The sequence below is a fragment of the Chinchilla lanigera genome, unplaced genomic scaffold (assembly GCF_000276665.1).
Source record: "Chinchilla lanigera isolate Chin_1 unplaced genomic scaffold, ChiLan1.0 scaffold00134, whole genome shotgun sequence".
Taxonomy (NCBI): Eukaryota; Metazoa; Chordata; class Mammalia; order Rodentia; family Chinchillidae; genus Chinchilla; species Chinchilla lanigera.
In genome coordinates, this window is record NW_004955535.1 from 2,975,173 (window position 1) to 2,993,963 (window position 18,791).

The 18,791-nt window shown below is 36.7% G+C and overlaps 1 protein-coding gene across 2 annotated transcripts in view; it reads left to right on the forward strand.

Moving 5' to 3' along the window:
- The window catches only part of Dmd (dystrophin), a 2,013,932-nt gene that overhangs the window by 1,692,089 nt on the left and 303,052 nt on the right, over positions 1 to 18,791 (forward strand). For both annotated transcript variants that reach the window (XM_013507710.1, XM_005410485.2), the window contains one exon: positions 11,204 to 11,350. In XM_013507710.1, the coding sequence (XP_013363164.1) occupies positions 11,204 to 11,350 (147 nt within the window). The remainder of the gene's footprint in view (positions 1 to 11,203; positions 11,351 to 18,791) is intronic.

Below are 18,791 nucleotides of genomic sequence, written 5' to 3' on the forward strand. Positions count from 1 at the left end.
AAAAAAAAAAAAAATTGGTTTTAAGGTAACTTGTTCCTATGTACCACAATCCCACTTCAGGCCATTTTTTTTAACTTGCTTTTTCATGGACATTCCCAAAGCAAGAGAGAAGGAAGGGACAGGCAGAGGCAGAGAGAGAGAGAGAGAGAGAGAGAGAGAGAGAGAGAGAGAGAGAGAGAGAGAGATTGAGAGCCTGTAGATGTGAAGAGGTCACCCAGAATCTCAACCCTAGTATCTATAATCCCAACCCTTACACAACCCCTTTGGGTAAAGTAGAAAAGGGCACTGTTTTCTTCAAAGAGATTTCCAGTCCTGTGCCAAAGCTCACAAATTCAATTCAGTAGCAGAGGCCATTTTGGTTTTTTGGTTTTTCTCTGGTACCAGGAACCGAACTCATGACCTTGCACTTGCCAGGCAGGCGCTTTTTGCCGCTGAGCTAAATCCCCAGCCCCCAGAGGCCATTTTGAATCTCTATAGGTCACGTGATGACCTTGGTGCATAGTCTTTTAGTCTTTCAAGCCTTTTATAATATCCTGTTAAAATGCCTTTCATAAGGTGAGCAGGTTGCACAAGCACTAGCAAAACAGATTTTCCTTACGTAGGTTACTCACCCTCTTTTTTTGCATTCTTTCCATTTTTCTGACAAATTTCTGCTTGGTACCGAAACCTACAATGTTATGGCCTTACTCAGAGAGTTAGAGTTGCTTTAGAATTTAGCAGATAAAGATGGGTCCAATAGAAAATAAATCAAGTGATAAATATAAACGATTTAGATATGGAATTTAAAGGAAATAAGTAATTTTCTTCTCTTTGGATATGCAGTATCAGATTTCTGGAGGAAACTTTTTATGAAGCAGTCTGAGAATAGCTGTTGGTCTTAAGTGTTATTAGTTAATGCAAAACTGCCTAATTCTTTTGACTATGTTGTTTGTTTCTGTAATGCTAGGAATAAAAAACCTGGTCCTTACATATGTTAGTCAAGCACTGTACCAATGAACTACACGCTGCCATCTGACTGCTTCTTCTTTAATACAGGTGTATTAAGGGATTTTTATGTACCATATATAGGCATATCGTGGTAAGAAAAATGATATAGAAATGCCAAAATGAATTTTTAGATTTAGGGAAGAAACAGATAATAGAGAAGTAAGTATACCCTTGCAGATTGTGATCAGTATTTACAAGAACAATAAGGTGCTGAGAGTGAGAAAAATCAAAGATGCTTTCTTTAGAGAGAGGGAGAGCCTCTCTGTAATGGTGGTATTTTACTGAAATATATGAATAAGAACCAGCTAGGCAGAGAGTAGAAAAGTAAAACTGCAAACATAAGGAACAACATACCTCAGAGTTCTAAGTCAAGATTAAGTTTGGTGATATTTAAGAGTTTAGCATCCTTTAAATTCTTGTTAGAAATGTTAAATTCTGAGGCCCCAGTTGGACCTACAGAATGAAAACCCTGAGTGGAACTCATCAATCTCTGTGTTAATTAACCCTTCACACGATTATGATGCAAACTATTATTTGAGACTCACTGCCTTAGATGTTTTGAGCCACATAAGGGAGGGAATGAGCAAGACAATATTTTCTACTTGGAGTAATGATAGTAGCAAATGTGGTGCAGAACATGATATGTCTGCAAGTTCCAAAGCTTGTTAAATTTAAATTTAAATCTCTCTAAAATAACTCCTGAATTTGAAGTTCAATATCCTTGTGATTGATGTTTTTAATGTAGTATGGATTTTTACTTATTTTTAAGTAAGTTAATGGATTTAATTAACTGCCATTTTGCTTTATGTGTTGTCATATATAATTAAAACTTCTCAGAACTGGGTTGTTTTTCTATTTCTTTACTGCTAAAAACATGGCCTGTTTAAGTGATGTGTTTATACTCGTTAGAAACCTTTTTATTTTAATTGCACATATTTTGCAATCAATCTGTAAAACACTCATGAACTACCGTCTATTTGTTTTAATAGTGTCATTGGAAAGGTATGGAAAGCTTAATATGGTTTTGTTTGTTTGTCTGCTTGCTTGCTGTTTTCTTTGTATAAAGGGAAAATCATTAGCATTCAGGGTTAGAATTATAGAAACAGGTTTCAAAGTAAATGGAAGTCATGAACATTGTTCAACTTCTTAAAAGTGAAAACCTTACAATCAGTGCCATCCTGTTTCTCATTCCCAAATTATATATATGAAGAGAAAATAAAGAGACATGGAAGAGAAAAATGATGGACACTGTTCATCTGGTAAAGGAATAATTCAACTTTTATTTAAAAAGCATTGAAGTTCAAGCTTCTTTTTTTTTTTTTTTTTTTTGGTTTTTCTCCGGTACCGAGAACCGAACTCATGACCTTGCGCTTGCCAGGCAGGCTCTTTGCCGCTGAGCTAAATCCCCAGCCCCCCGCTTTTTTTTTTTTTTTTTTTTTTTTTTGGTAGTTCAAGCTTCTTAATGAGTCCATGTCCTCAAATATAAAGAATTGTGGTCAGTGCAAAGGGGAAATGTTTAAAAAGAGTTTGTGCTTTTATGTTTGCATGTGCATTCTATTTCAACAGTGTGAAAAAAATAGAGATCATTTCTCATAAAAATATGTGTGTAATGTATGGAAAATACACCACAGTTAATTGCTATTTTTAATGCCACAAATTTGGAAGTGTATTGAGTCCAAGAAGAAGCCATAGCTAAAAAATAATTACTGCTCTATCTTTTGTGCCATAATAAAATACTGAAAAATGTTGAAAAATTATTACTGATAATTGCTTGGGAAATGAGAATTCAAAATTTCTTCATGCTTACAAACTTCATGTTCTTTTCCTAAATCTTTGGGGTTTTTGCTTGCTTGGGTTTTTTTATTTCTTTATTTGCTTGCTTATTTCACCTTCCCTAGACCATCCTGACTATGCTATATCTAGGTCGTTAGTTCTGAGTCTGTTTTATTATTTATGACGTTACCCAGTTTGTTCCTCAAAAGTGATCATGCCAAACATGAAAGTTTTCAACAATTGCCTTCAAAACCATATGCAAGGGAGACAAAGAAAAGAAACCACATAATATTTTGCCTTCAGGCTACCACAGTAAAAACTGATAATGGAATGGAATGAAATTGTATTTTTATTTTTTTAAAAAAAGATACATGTTTCAGTGGCATAATTTATTGTCAAAAATGTCTACCAGAGGCAAAAGTGATACTAAAGGGAGAGGATTGTATTCATTCAGTCTGTGTCATAGTTCCAAATAATCCATCAGAGTTTGGCAAAAACCAGGGTCTTGACCTTATGGAAAGGGTAATATGTCTTAGTTCTGTTGGCTATCTACGACAGCCCCATAGTATTAGAAAAGAGAATTCACATGAGAAAACTTTTGGAAAACAAAAATACCTCACGTGAAAGTACCTGATGTCTGACGTCCAAGGCTAAAAGAGGTCGAAAATCGGATGAAATTCAACAATACAGTGGCTTCTGTGGATAGCTCAGCCAGATTACTGCCCAGCAGCTGTGAGCATTAGTTACTGAAGGCTTATAGCTGCATCCTTTTCCAGAGAACCTCCTTCAGCCAAAAGAAAACCACCTTCATGCCCAGTTACATCACCCTTTCTCTCCAAGTCCTCCACAAGTAAAAATGGACCATCACTTCATCTCAACATGGGATCCTACCATGGTATAATTTGTGGTTCAAAGCTCCTTGGAACCAGGCTGATGGTGGTCTCCAGCCAAGACCACATCTTTATCTAGCTTTCTTGCCCTGTCCTCCCACACTCCTTCTCTTAAGAATACTTAGACCTGCTTCTCCAAAACCTGGCCTAAGGCCAATAGAGAAGTGCCACACCAGGCAGAATCTATCCAGAGTATAAAAGCAAGGGTTGCTGGTAACAATGGCGGTCTCCAAGTCTGACAAATTTCATGAAAGGCTTGCCTACTCCTCATCATATGTTTCTTTGATCCGGTAGGCAAAGCAGAGTACAGTTCTAATGTGACCCTACTAAGATAATGCACCTATGCAGAAATGAAGAAGTTGTAAAATTGCTTTGCTGTCCCTGTGCCTAATTCCTGGGTGGTGTGAGGGCTTCCCTCAGCCACATCAAAGAACCACAGGGAAGATATGCTTTCAGCCTCCCATTCCTGACCCAGACGAGGACTCCTAATTTTTTTTTTTCTATTTAACTTCTATATAATCTACTGAGGCAACTCCTATATTGTATTAGAATAATTTTCTTTTCTTCGTTTTCTAATTTTAAACAGAAAAAAAGTAAAAATAACAATAAAACAGAATCTCAAGAGAAGCTAGTAGGAGAGTAAGAATAATCAACATGTTGCATGTTGCTATATTCACAGTAGTTGTTCAGAGTACAAGATACAGGCGTGAAACATTGCCCAAAAAAATACTAGCACAAAACTTCCCCTCAGTGAACCAAGAGAAGCCAGCTGTATAACTGTCTTAACTATCTTATGTATACTTTTATTTTTTTCCTTTTCCCTTCCTTCCTTTCTCCCATCTCAATTTTTTTTCTTTTGAACTGCTGAAACTTTTCTTAACATCTCGTCTCAGATTTTTTTCCCAGAGTTTTGATTCACAAACTCAGTAAGGTTTCAGTGTAAAGTGCAGTTAGTCACAACTTCATTTCTCTTTTTTGTATTTCTTCTTTATTTGTACATATTTGCAGTACATAATGATCACTTTCATCTTGGGGAACTTGTACATGTACATAACACATCTTAATACTTTTTGAGTCCTCCCCTCCCTCCAACCCCTCCAACACTTCTTCCACCTCCATTTGCAGAAGCTGTATTTCCATTTTCTTCTTCAATATCTTTTACTTTAAATTCTGTTTCCCTTCCTTCCCCCATCTCTGTTTCCCTTGCCATTTGAAGCATTCTTCCTATACTGTACTCCATTTCTTAAGTAGTAGTTGTAATGTAAATTTCTCTCCACAACATGTAACCCTAGAATGATACTTCATTGTTGTATTATACTAATTTTAAGTTTCTAGTGAGATAGGACCTCAATGAATGAGCAAATTAGATTTTAGGAGGAAAGTTCAGTATCCCCAAGAAGGAAAGATTGTAAGACTCTCAGTACCACTGTGTGTCTATAAATAAAGATATATATGTATATATCCATTTATAAATAAACTCATAAATGGCAACCTAGCAAAGCTTATTCAAATATCCAGTCTCCTCTCCCTCTGGGTTGCATGTGTAGCTACTCCTGAGGTGGCCTTTTCTGAATTATCCTAGATCTCCAAAATTCACGCTTCCCTTTTCCCACCATCTATAACCTCATCTTGCTTTACTTTCTCCCTAATCCCATGTAGGTTCTACAATGTGTATTTCAATCACGTTCTGGCTAAAATAGAAACTCTCCTATTCCTAAGAATTTATGCCACAATCTTGGGATAAAACCCCAAACCTGGATCAACTGTTTTTTCCCTGCCTACATGGAACATTGTTAGAGAAAGGGAGGAATTTGGAGAGATTGGTTCTGCTAAAAAATGTTGATCCTTAGCCACAAATGCCTGGCAGCCTCACTAGATTTCTTAGGTTCAGCTCCCTCTCACAGTCTCTACCACAGCTAATTCAAATGCTCCCACTTACCCTGAATTCGTGATTTTGTTCCATGACTATTCACTGAACACCTTGTATTGCACGCTATACCAGGCAGTGCGCACTGTGCCAACTCTGTTGCTTCCTGTTTCACGGACCACGTGGGAACCTCAAAGAAAAATTCTCTCAACTTAATCTTCCTTATCTTCCAAACTGATCTTCCCTGTCTTACACGAGGATCTCTTCGTTGTCAAGTCAGAATTGTTCCTTCAAAAATAATGTTTCTTCGTTAATAGATAATTCCTTTCTTTTGTTGCAAAAATGGTTCTATACATAATTCTAAGCATATAATTGAACAAACCCTGAACTACATAAAGATAAGCAAAGATATGACAGGCAATTTAATTTTATAAAAAGAAGAAAAACATGACACATTAGACTTAGATATCATTCTAAATCAGGACTTACATATATATATATAATCAGACAACATTTAATGAAGTGAAAATTTCGCCTGGATGGAAGTAGTCATAATAAAGTTAGGCTTGGTTTGCTCTTTCGTGGAGAACATATTCCAGATGTTTAAGTTATTCAGAGAAAACCCAGAGTATAATGGCTCCCTTCAATGTTTTCTCGCTTACTGCTACCAAACTAGAATAAAACCTACGAAACCCTGGCATCATTAAATAGTGCACCATACCGCCCAGAATTAACTGAACTGTTTGATATTTTTGGATTGTTTAATTATTTAAACATAAATTTATTCATGATTCAGCGCTGAGGGGCTAAATTTCTTGTCAAATATGCTTTTAGGTCCTGACAGTTGACAATAGTCAGCCATCGTGGGGTGATATGAAACTGCTACCAGGACCTAGGTCAAATGCCAAAGTGAACATTGACTTGACTCTCTCTTTAATGGGACTCTCTTGCTTACTTTTTCTTTTATCTTTTCTACTATCAATTATCTCCATAGCTCTGCCCTCACGTGCTCAATGTCCTCATGATAATTCCCAGCTGGCTAAATTCCTGTGGTCTGCTCAGGCCCATCAGATACTTCTCAAAACCCTTTTCCCAAATAATCACTTTATCAGCTGATCTCTCCCCAATCAATGGTTCCATTATTATATCCCTTAATAGAAACTGAAGCATTCAGACTGCACTGAACACTTGGCTGTTTTTCTTAATTGGCAACAAGACTGGTAGCAGTAGGACTTATAGCAAATAATAGTAGCACTAAAAAGTTCTACTAGATTCTCTCTCTTTCTGTTCACTGAGGAATTCTACTTCAACAGTGGAAAAAGTCAGTTAAATGAAAGGATCATTAAAACATGGCTTAAACATTGTATTTTAATTTAAAACAGTCACCAATATTTTACTGTTGTATGAAGGCTTTTTCTTCGAGGGGAGATTCACTGACAGGCCTTCTCCAGAAGTCCTACTGATAACACAGACCTTGGTGGCCAGTTCCACTTTCTTTAATGCAGAGGGAGCCCCTTCAGGGAACATGAGAAATACTTCCCCTTCCTGTGGAAAGACAGAGTATTTACTTACTTACTCAAATGTTTTTAATTAGTATTCGTATATACCAGTTGTGCAGAACAGTGGGTTTCCTTTTGGCATATTCGTACATGCATATGACACACTGCGGTAGTTCCCACTGCCCCTTTCCACTTCCCCTTCTCCCTCCCATCCCATCTTCCTCCTCCTCTCTAATAGCCCCCCTTCTACCTTCACGTCACCTATGATAAGCATTCCGAATACCGTCTTCCTAAAATTTTAGGTTGTTTTCCTATTCTTCTATGGTTTACTCATTCACACCTATTTCAACAATATTTATTTTCTTTCTCTTCTTTGAAGCAAGTTTTCAGAATATTGACCTGCTTTTCGTAGAAGTAATAACGTTTTTCTCTTTAGATGAATCATTCTCTGATTTTGGAAATCTCTAAATTACATAACTTCAATACTCACAGATAAAAATAGGTTGGAGAACATGCCCACTACTAACATCTCGACTAGTGGGAGGAGAGACACACATACCAAGGGCTCCTTCAGACATTTTTATTTTGAGGCTGTTAGAGGCTCCAGTCAGTAGGTTTCAGGGAGAAATGAAGACTGGCTCATCTGGTGAGTCTAGAATTTAGACCACTTCAGAGAACTGCAGGTATCACTGCCAGATAGGAACAAAAAAAATTTTAAAAACAAGCCATAGGGTCGCATGACACTGTAGAACTCAGAGAGAGAGAGAGAGCGAGAAGAGAGAAGTAAACTAAAAAGAACAAAAAAGGGCAGGGACAGTGCTGTGATTAATAACTGAAACTTACTTTTTCATCTCCATGCTACAAAACATTGATGGAACATGAAAATTTGTGCCCAGGATGTTGAGGAAGAAAATGAAAATCAAAATATTCTAACAAAAGAACACTGGAACATGTGTGTTCTTTAACATAAATGGAGCTGAAATCTAGGTCTGACCGAAGTGGATGGACACTCAGAGACTGAGCACCTAACTGGACACAGGAGATGTTGCGCAGAGAGTGCGCCTGTAGTATTGACAGGTACCTGCAGCTGGCAGTCTCCATGGTGGTTCTTATTTCTACTTCCCCCGCACAGATTTATCGGTTTTTACTACAAACGCATGTTATTATCTGCAAGAGAACTGTTCCATTTTGAAATCATTTTCCTTCTTCAGGTTTCCCCACTGACATTTAAGAAATCTGTGTCCTAAACTATTACATGCAACAACATGATTATGGATCACTTACTTTTAGAGATATAAATTCATATATGAATTTTAACCAGGTTTCTGCATGGTCACTTATTTCTGATTCTTTTAATCTGTGTATTTACTCATAAGGAAAGGAAATAGTACTTACTGTCAACCCTATAAAACAGTTTCAGTTATATTCCATACTGTTAAATAAAGTGATTATATTTTTGTGCATGTATATGGTCGGAAGCGGCTCTTTTTATTTTTTACTAATACATAACTCATATACCATCAAATCCACTGCTTAAAGTATATAATTCAGTGATTTTTACTATCTTCACAGGGTTGTACCAACATCTCCTCTAATACTTCAACACTTTCATTACCCCCAAAAGTAACCCCATGATTTTAACATACATTTCCTAATGGCCACTTTTTAAAACCCAAAACCACATGATCATCTCATTAGATGCAGAAAAAGCTTTCGACAAGGTCCAACATGCATTTATGATTAAAACTCTACAGAAAATAGGAATAGATGGCCTCTACCTTAACCTGATCAAAGCCATCTATGACAGTCCAACAGCTAACATCATTCTCAATGGACAAAAACTGAAAGGTTTTACTTTAAAATCGGGAACAAGACAAGGATGTCCGCTGTCACCACTCCTGTTCAATATAGTTCTGGAACCACTAGCCAGAGCAATTAGACAGGAGAGAGAAATAAAAGGAATAAGGATAGGAAAGGAAGAAGTAAAACTATCACTATTTGCAGATGACATGATACTTTACATGGAAGATCCCAAAAACTCCACAAGAAGACTCCTTGAATTAATCAACAAATTCAGCAGTGTAGCTGGATACAAAGTCAACACCCAGAAATCGATAGCATTCCTATACACAAACAACAAACAGACTGAGAGAGAAATTAAGGAAACCATACCTTTCACAATAACATCCAAGAAATTGAAATATTTAGGAATCCATCTAACAAAAGAAGTCAAAGATCTCTTTAATGAAAACTACAGTACTCTAAAAAAAGAGATCGAAGAAGATTTCAATAAATGGAAAAACATTCCTTGCTCATGGATAGGAAGAACCAACATTGTGAAAATGGCCATACTCCCAAAGCTACTGTACAGATTCAATGCAATTCCCATTCAACTACCATCCACATACCTCACAGATCTTGAGAAAATATGCCTTAAATTCATCTGGAACCAGAAGAGACCCAGAATAGCAAAAGCAATCCTGGGCAACAAGGACAAGTCAGGTGGAATCACAATCCCTGACCTAAAATTATACTATAAAGCTACTGTCATAAAATCCACCTGGTACTGGCTAAAACCCTAAATTGAACCGAGAGATTATCACAATGCCCCTTACCAAAGACCATAGAAGAGTCTTATACTCTAGATAACCTCACATTTCAGTGGTGAGATATTCAGGTTGATTGGGGAAGATAATACTGTTATTTTACACATATACACTGGCTTGCCTTTGAAATGGGAGGATCCACAGGGTTATATGTGAGGTCAGTGTAAGCAATGATTTTATCAACACAGTGAATCCGACAGAGAAATAACACCTGCCCAGATCAAATAAGTCAAAACAGCACATAAAGTCAAGTAAGTGATACTGTCCTTGTGTGCAGACATTACATTACACAAACTGTTCTCTAAGCAAAGGAATTTGTCCCTTAGAAATTGCTCACTGGAACATTTGGACATCATGCATCATGTTAAAGATCCATAAATGCCATCTTGATAGGGTGGCTATGATGCATGATAATATCCTCCCCATATCTGCATAGGGTTCTTCTTCCCAACAGATTGCCATGATGCATGGCATCGGAGACTCCAGCTCTAGTGCTTCGGAGACAGCCAAGAAGCCCCACGGGAGCCTTCTAAAGCCATTGCTGCAAGAACTAAAATACCAAGAGAGAGGAAGTTCTTCCCAGGCCTTGACAAAATACCCTCCTCCCTAAATGAAACTATTTGTTATATGGTTAGTGCAAAGTATGAATCAATATTTTATGACCGAATGTTATCTTTTTATTGTAAAAAATAAGGACCCGTTTCTGCTTGTGAGATGAGCATGATTTAGAATCTAGCAGCACTGTATTTTTCCTGTTACTTTGTCAATCCAGAGTTTCTTTGGAAGGATATATGATATAGTAGTTCAGAATATGTGCTCTGGAGACAGGCCAAACTGCACAGGTATCTTGGTTTACTCTATTTTCACCCATGGCAACACTGGCGGTGTTGAACATCTGCAAGTTTATTTTCTTGTGTATAAAATGAGAACTCGCCAATTACCAACTTCATACATTTGTTGTGCCGGAATAAAATCAAGTCTATGTGTGGGTAGAGCATTACAGTATCCTTAAGCCTCTACGAAGTGCTCAATTAATATTAGATATCATCATCCATCCATTAACAAATATCTATTGTTGCAATATCACCACCATGGAGTACATTAGTCCATTGAGCTGCTACAACAAAAATACCATAAATTGAGAGGCTTATATACAATATAAACCTATGTCTTACTTTTGCAGAAGTTAGAAGTCTAAGAGCAAGGCACTGGCAGATTCGACGTATGGTGAGGGTCCATTCCTCATAGACATCCCCTTCTCACTGTTTGCCTACATGGTTGGAGACAAACTAGATCTCTCAGGGCACTTTTATAAGGACGCACATACCAGAAATCACTTGCCAAAATCCCCACCTCCTAAAACCATTCTCTTAGAGGTTAGAGTTTCTTTTTTAAGATTATTTAATTTTTAGGATTTCAACCTGTGAATTGGGGAAAACCCAAATAGTCAGACCATAGCATAACGCAAACCTCAGCGACACTGTACCCCAAACAGAATGTCACATACTGCACAAGTGTCTCTATTTCTTTGCTTTATTAAAAAGTCTCATCTTCCAATTTGCTCTTGACTATTTCACACAGGCACTTCGTGGAGAAATCACACCCCTGAAAGAGAATGTGAACCATGTCAACGACCTTGCTCGCCAGCTTACGACGTTGGGCATTCAGCTCTCCCCGTATAACCTGAGCACTCTGGAAGACCTCAACACCAGATGGAAGCTTCTGCAGGTAGGCACACTCTGACCGTTGTGGCTCCTTGTTACAAGAAAGTCACATACACATAAAGCTTGTATGTAAGGGGCAATAAAAAAGCCTTCTTCACTTAATGTTCACAATAATGTTTTGTGATGCTGGAGCAGGGGACACTAATGCTGAATCAGGAAGGAAGAGCTGAATTGCTAACAGACAATTACTTTGCATTATTATTACTTAGGTTATGAAAACATCTTTCCTTTTAGGATCTTAACCTAAACAAGAGTCAATAGTAAGTTGTGTTCCCAAATCATTTTTTAAAAGAGCATCCTATCATAAACCCACCCTGGAAATTTTTTCATAGGTTTGTGTAATAAATTCAGGGAATATAAGTGTGTTCAAGGTCACTTACTGGCTGTGAGACCTTAGGGAAAACAATTGGGATAATAAAATTCTCTACAGTATCAGTTTATCATTAGGATGACTAGGTCACAGTAAATGTAAAGTGCTTGGAACAGATCCTGCTCCATAACAAATGCAGTATAAATTCTAGTTCTTGTTATTATTGCAGTTAAGGTTATTATTCTAAACCACACCTTTTGGAATCTGACTTAAGTAGCTGAAGAACTTTGAGACCGTTTAACTTGTTTGGTTGTCAGGTCCGTCATCTCCAACAGATAATGTTGAATGGACTCAACTATAATGTTGAATGAACTAATTCATGTGAAGTTCTTAGTATAGAACTTAGCTTATGGTAAGAACTCAAAAAATGGATATGGTGTGGGGGGAATATGCATCTGTGTATTCTCTGTGTGAGAGAGACTGTGTTATACCTCCAAACTATAAAAGTGGTTTAACCATGAAATTAGAGAATAATTTTCACTCCTTTTCCAATTTAATAGGGTATAGATAGCAGGCTTCTGAGGACAAAGAGAAAATTGGGTTTAAAAATATTTGCTGTCAAAGTTTTAATAAGAAAAAAATGATAAACAACTTTACTGTCCTATCGACAGTCCATTTAGGGGTGTGATTGAAAGTTCTGCTAAAGAATTGCAAGATCCTTAATAAAAACAAGTTCCAAATTCAAGACCTCTTGAGATCTCAGATAATTTAATTTTTGTGATAGATTTGAAATATTTGTATGATAGATTGCTATAAGTGGCACTGACTAAAGCAGCACAATGAAATTAAGTGATTGTATGCCTTTCTATATCTGTCTGGTCCATTGTGGTTGAGTACTATTAAAATCTTACTATCTTCACCCTTAGGATGTTTTGCATTTTACACATACATATGGGAAGTTGTAAGTGTCAAAAAAAAAAAAATGGAACCTTTTGTCCCATTCAAGCACTCTTGAACTATGTTTTAAATTTTGTTTCAGGGGCCTGAATGGTGTTTGCTTTCAAGATATGGTACAAAATTTTGGATAGCTGCGTGTAAATTTACCAATGAGGCCAAAAGATGTTAACTGAGACAGAGATGGTGGTGCATGCCTATAATCCTAGCACTCTGAGAGGCTGAGGCAGGAGGATTTCAAGTTTCAACACAGCCTGGGAAACTTAGTGACTTAGTGAAAATCTCTCAAAACTTAAAAACAAAGAAAGGGTTGATTCTAAAGGAAAAAGAGACTAAGAAATGATGGGAAGAGGAGAGAGGGGAAGGAGTTGAAAAAAGAATAAAGATGTGTTCTGTATATGAACCAATGCCCCATAAGGAATGAGATCATTACATACTATAAACATGTACTAACAAAAAGTAAAAATTGAGGAAAAAAGGTGGGGACTCGGAATGTAGCTCAGTACAAAGGCCCAGGGTTGTGTCCTCAGTACTGGAAAAAAAAATAGGAAAAATTTTGAAAATATCAGATCAATGGTAAATGAACCATTCAAGTTGTACTACTTATTTAAATATAAGCATAAGAAAATATTAATAGCCTGACTGGACATGCTGGGACACACACTTGTTATCCCAACACTTGGGAGGCTGAGGCAAAAGGATCACTATGAGTTCAAGGTCAACCTGGGCTACATCATTGAGTTCAAGGCCAGCCTAAACTATACAGAGAGACCTTGTCTCAGAAAACAAACTAAAAAAATGTTAGTAGCCTAATTTTGATAGATTCTCTAAAATGAATGAAGGCTTGGCTATCTTGGCTGTAAATACAGGGAAGTACCTGTAAGGAGATAGTGTGATATAATAGTAAAAGAAGCATTAGTGTGACTATTTGGAGGCCTAATTTTAAACTGAAACCTAACCATTATTTGACCTTGTTGTCCTGGTACAGTCAAACTTTCTCTACTCCAGTTCCCTTTTTTAAAGGCAGATGATCTGTTTTGTTTAAGGTCTATTCATTTAAATTCTGTGATTCTGTATCTCGCTATGTATGGGGAGTTTCACATATGACTGAATTTTGTTGAGAAGCAATGAAGGTGTTATTCTTATAATATTGATGTGGCTTGTTGGAATTGTTTCTTCTGCAATTCTAAATCTTAAACCCTTTACCTAACACCCACATACATACAACCTTCTCACATTAAACAGTTCCATCAGTTAGTGGTTATGCTTTTATGGTAGGAAACTTTATATGTTTCTACTTTTGAACATGACTTTAAAGATATACTTTAAATGTATGTTAGTAGAAAGTTGATAAATCCAAAGTTTTGGTTTGCACATAACCAAATCAATACTATTTTTAGACCATAATTTGAACTATCCTGCTATACTATAAATTTGAGTCCCTATTAGATAGGGAACAAAGCAAAGAAATAAGGTTTACATCAAAACAATTTATTCACATTATTGAAAGCACAATCCTGTGGAGAATATTTGACATTTAGAAGTTATGTGTAAGGCTAAAAACATCATCCAGCTTCTAGGGCAAAAAACTTGAGCCCAACACCATTATGATATCATGTTTATATGAAAATAAAACAATTGAATCATTTGCAATGCTGTATCAGTTGGCTAAAATAATCTTAAAAACCATGTATGAGTTCAGATTTCTGTCTGCCAAGATAAAAAAAATTGAAAATAGAAAGGTAAAATTGTAGGAAGGCAGATAAGTATAAACCTGAGAATCTACAGTCATACCACACTGAACATGGAGGATCTCATCAGATGTGAACCTGAAAAAGCAGTCTTGACTTTGGGCAAGATGTTGTAACAGAAGGAATAGAGTTACATGTTCTTAGGCTTTGTCTTCCTTGATATCAGATTATCCTAGGTTTATTGACATGATACATTAATTTTAATTTAAAAAGAAAGCCATACTGCTTTTTGGCTATATGTAAGATCAGGGAAAATGGTGGAAACAGGTAAGAAATACTGATATAAATATCAATAGTAGAGGAAGACTCAGTCATAGATTACCTGTACATAGAATACTATATGGAGAGTGCCTTATTTCCTTTGAATCTATAAATAGAAATATATGAGATGAATTCTTTGCCCATTTGAAACTTTCTATGAGAATAAAATCCCATTTTCTCCCTCAGAGTGTCCATTGGTCTGTATGTTACTAGTTGATACCTTTGACAGTGTTTATGTTATATGAAGTATCATTCATTCTTGTACTTATAAACAGCTTACTGTGTACTTATAAGCATACTTATAAAATATGCTGTTATTTAATCCTCGCAACATTATAATTACAATTGTAGAATTATGATGATTCACTTTTACAAGTAAGGACCTGACATTAAGTGACATAGTCATGGTCACATAGCATGTAAATATCAATCAAGAGTTGAATTCGGTCTTATGAACTGCCCCTTATATTTCCTTGTTTTAAAGCTCTATTAAGTTTGGAATTTAAAAAGTCATACTTCAAAGCCATTTGGGGATGTACACGTGTGAACTACTTCACTTTGTTTTTCCTACTTTCCATCTTTTTCCAATGCTTCTCAAGGATATTTGCAATTTTCTTTAGCAAGCCAATGGATTAATGAGCTCAGTTCATTGTACCCTTAAAAATCACACTTGTAGTTTCACATATAAAATTTTAAAGCATTATATGCCTCATCACCTTAAGAACTCAGCACTTTCATCACAATCAACCAAAACTACTTTCATGAATTAGTTTTTAAAGTAAAAATTTGCTAGAGGGCACCAAGATGATGGAGCGGTAAACAGCAGAGAAAAAACCTCTCTGAGAGTCACCGTCCAGATGCTGAAATATAGCAACATGAGGAACACAAGAGGGAGGGAAGTGGGTCCCCTGGACCCAGGAAGGATCTGAAGCATGAATTGAATCCCACAGAGAGTAAAGAAAGAAACTTCAATGAAGAAGAAGGAGGTAGCCGGTAGTGCCTTCTCCCTGAGACAGGACTCACAGCGCAAAAGGAGTGGTACAAACCTGGGGACACATGGTGACTGCTGGTGACCCTGAGGCCTCCATGAAGAGACACAGCAGTGGGGAGGAGCAGCAGACATGAAGAATTGCACTAGCTGGCAGTGAGTGCTGAGGGCTCACTCATCCTTCATGAGAGAGCAATTGGCTGGGAGCCATCTTCTTTCTCTCTTTCCTTCCAGCCTCTGCACCAGCGTCCCAAAGTTAGTGTGATTACACTTAGTCCTTCAGCCTTACTTCTCCTCTCTTCTTCTTCTTCCACTTCTTTATTTTCTCTCTAATCCATTTTAAATTTTATCCCCTGAGAACAAAATTGACATATTAACGACTTGTGTACTGCATATAATTTTCTGAATTGTTTTACATTTTGTTATATAACCACAAATATAGTTCATACAGTTAAAGGTGGCAAATTAATAGCTCAGTTTGTCATTTTCTAGGCCATGTTTAATGCTATTGTCATTGCTGATGGTACCACTATACCAAAAGTGACATAGTTGTTCTAAACAGTTATTCTTCCGAGAATTCCAAGACTGAGATTGACTAAGGGTCACAGAAAATGGTATGGCACAGTGCCAAATAACCTGGGGCTGGGCCAAAGAGGCAGCAATTTCTCAACCCCAACAAATTGAAGATGTAGGATCTTACAACAAACTCAAAATCCCAAAACCAGGTACACCTGAAAGATACTTTAAAGAAGTAGTCATTTCCTAAGGTCTAAATACTAGCAATTAAACAACCTACCATAGTCAATTCACAAGCATCATCCCAGGAATTAAACTAAAAACAGAAAAGAAAATGAGAAGACACTTAAACAAGGTGCAAGCCCAGACAGACCTCCAGTTCACCAAAGGCAAACCCAAGGGGCAATGAGGTGGGACAGTCTGAAAGTCACCCACCTGTCCTCTCTGAAGTGGTAACAACGAATCAGTTGAATGAAGTTCTAGAAAGAATCAAATCAGAAATAATTTCTCAGATAACTGCAGAGATGATGTCCACAATGAAAACCATGCTTAATGACTCTAGAGCAGATGCAGATAAAAAAAATAGAGGAGCTTAAAAGCGTTATGGAAATCATGAATGCTCCATATAGCAAACAAACGGAATCCATAAGGCAGTTTCAAACATATATCCAGGAGGATAAAAATTCCATTGAAATAATTTGCAGCAGATTAAACCAATGTGAGAACAGGATCTCACATATAGGAGACAGATTTGTGGTTAGCAATTATGAAAAGAAAGATTTCTTAAAAATAGCAAGGGACCATGAGAAATCAATCCAGCAGCTGCTAGATGAGGCAAAGAAAAATAACTTAAGATTGATCAGAGTCAATGAAAAAGCAGGAGCTAACACAAATGATTTTCAAAAAAAAAAGCTGTTCATAGATGTTATGGCAGAAAACTTCCCTGATAGAGAAAAAGAATTTGACATACAGAAAAGTGAGGTGTATAGAACTCCAATTAGCCATAATACAAAAATAAATCTACAGCCAGGCACATCATAGTCAAGATTCCAGAAATTCAACATGAGAACAGAATTTTAAAAGCTGTTAGGAAAAGAAACAAATGACCTATAAGGGAAAGCCCATCAGAATCAAAGCTGACTTCTCAGCATAAACCTTGAAGTCAAGGAGAGTTTACAGTGAAGTATTTCAAGTTCTAAAGAAAAACAACCTTTGACCCAGATTGATGTATCCTGCAAAACTATCTTTCAAAACTGATGGAGAAATGAGATACTTCCATGACAAAGAACATCTGAGAAAATTTATGACCACTAAACCACTACTCCAAAGTGTTTCAAGGACATTCTAGAAAGAGATAACAAGGACTACACCTCCATGAACCTGAACAGAAGGAATCCACCACGCAAGACAAACAAACAGAAGGAGGGAAAAAAGAGGGGGAGCCAACAACAGAAAAGTAACATGACAAGAATAAGTCAATACATATCAGTTATAACCATCAATGTTAATAACATCAATTCACAAGTCAAAGGACACACACTGGCAGAATGGATCAAGTAGCAATATCCAATAATATCCAGAAACACATTTAATTCAAAAAGAAATTCATAGACTGAAAGTCTAAGGATGGAAAACAATACTCCATGTGACAGAAACCCAGAAAAAAGCAGGGGTAACTATTCTATTTGCAGCCTAAGTGAATTTAAAGCCAAGCTAATGAAGGGAGGTGAAGGAAGTCACTACATCCTTGGAAAGGAAGCAAACCAAGAGGAAAAAGTAACAATCATAAATACATATGCAACAAATACTAGTGTACCCAACTATATAAAACAAATACTAATAGGCATAAAAAATCAAATGAGCACTAATACAATTGTATTGGGGTATCTCAATACCCCACTGTCACAAAACACAAAAAATCAGCAATGAAATATTAGAACTGAACCAAACTTTTGAACAAATGGACTTAGTAGATGTCTACAGACTGTTCCACCCACAATATCAGAATACACATTCTTTTCAGCTGCACATGGGACATTCTCCAAAATAGAACATATATTAGCTCATAGAACACACGCAAATAATTGCAATTAACAGAGCCAAGGACAAAAATCATATGATCATTCATCCAATAGATGAAGAAAAAGCTTTTGACAAAGTCCAGCACCCAATTATAACAAAAATCCTACAAAAAATTGGAATTGATAGTCTTTATCTCAATCTGATAAAAGCCATCAATGGCAAGCCAACAGCCAACCTTATACTAAATAGACAAAAACTGAAAGCTTTCTCTCTAAAATCAGGAACAAGCCAAGGATGTCCACTGTCTCCACTCTTATTCAATGTAATCCTGGAAACTTTAGCCAGAGCAATTAGACAAGAGCAAGAAATAAAAGGAATAACAATAGAAAAGGAGAAGTTAAATTATCATTATTTGCAGAAGATACTTTACATAGAAGACCCTAAAAACTCCAATAAAAAATTGTTAGATTTAATAACCAAATTCATAAGCACAGTTGGATACATATTCAACACTCAAAAATCAATAACTTTCCTGCACAAGAATAAATTCAGGGGCTGGGGATTTAGCTCAGTGGCACAGCACCTGCCTGGCAAGTGCAACATCGTGAGTTCGATTCCCGGTACTGGACAAAAACAAAAACAA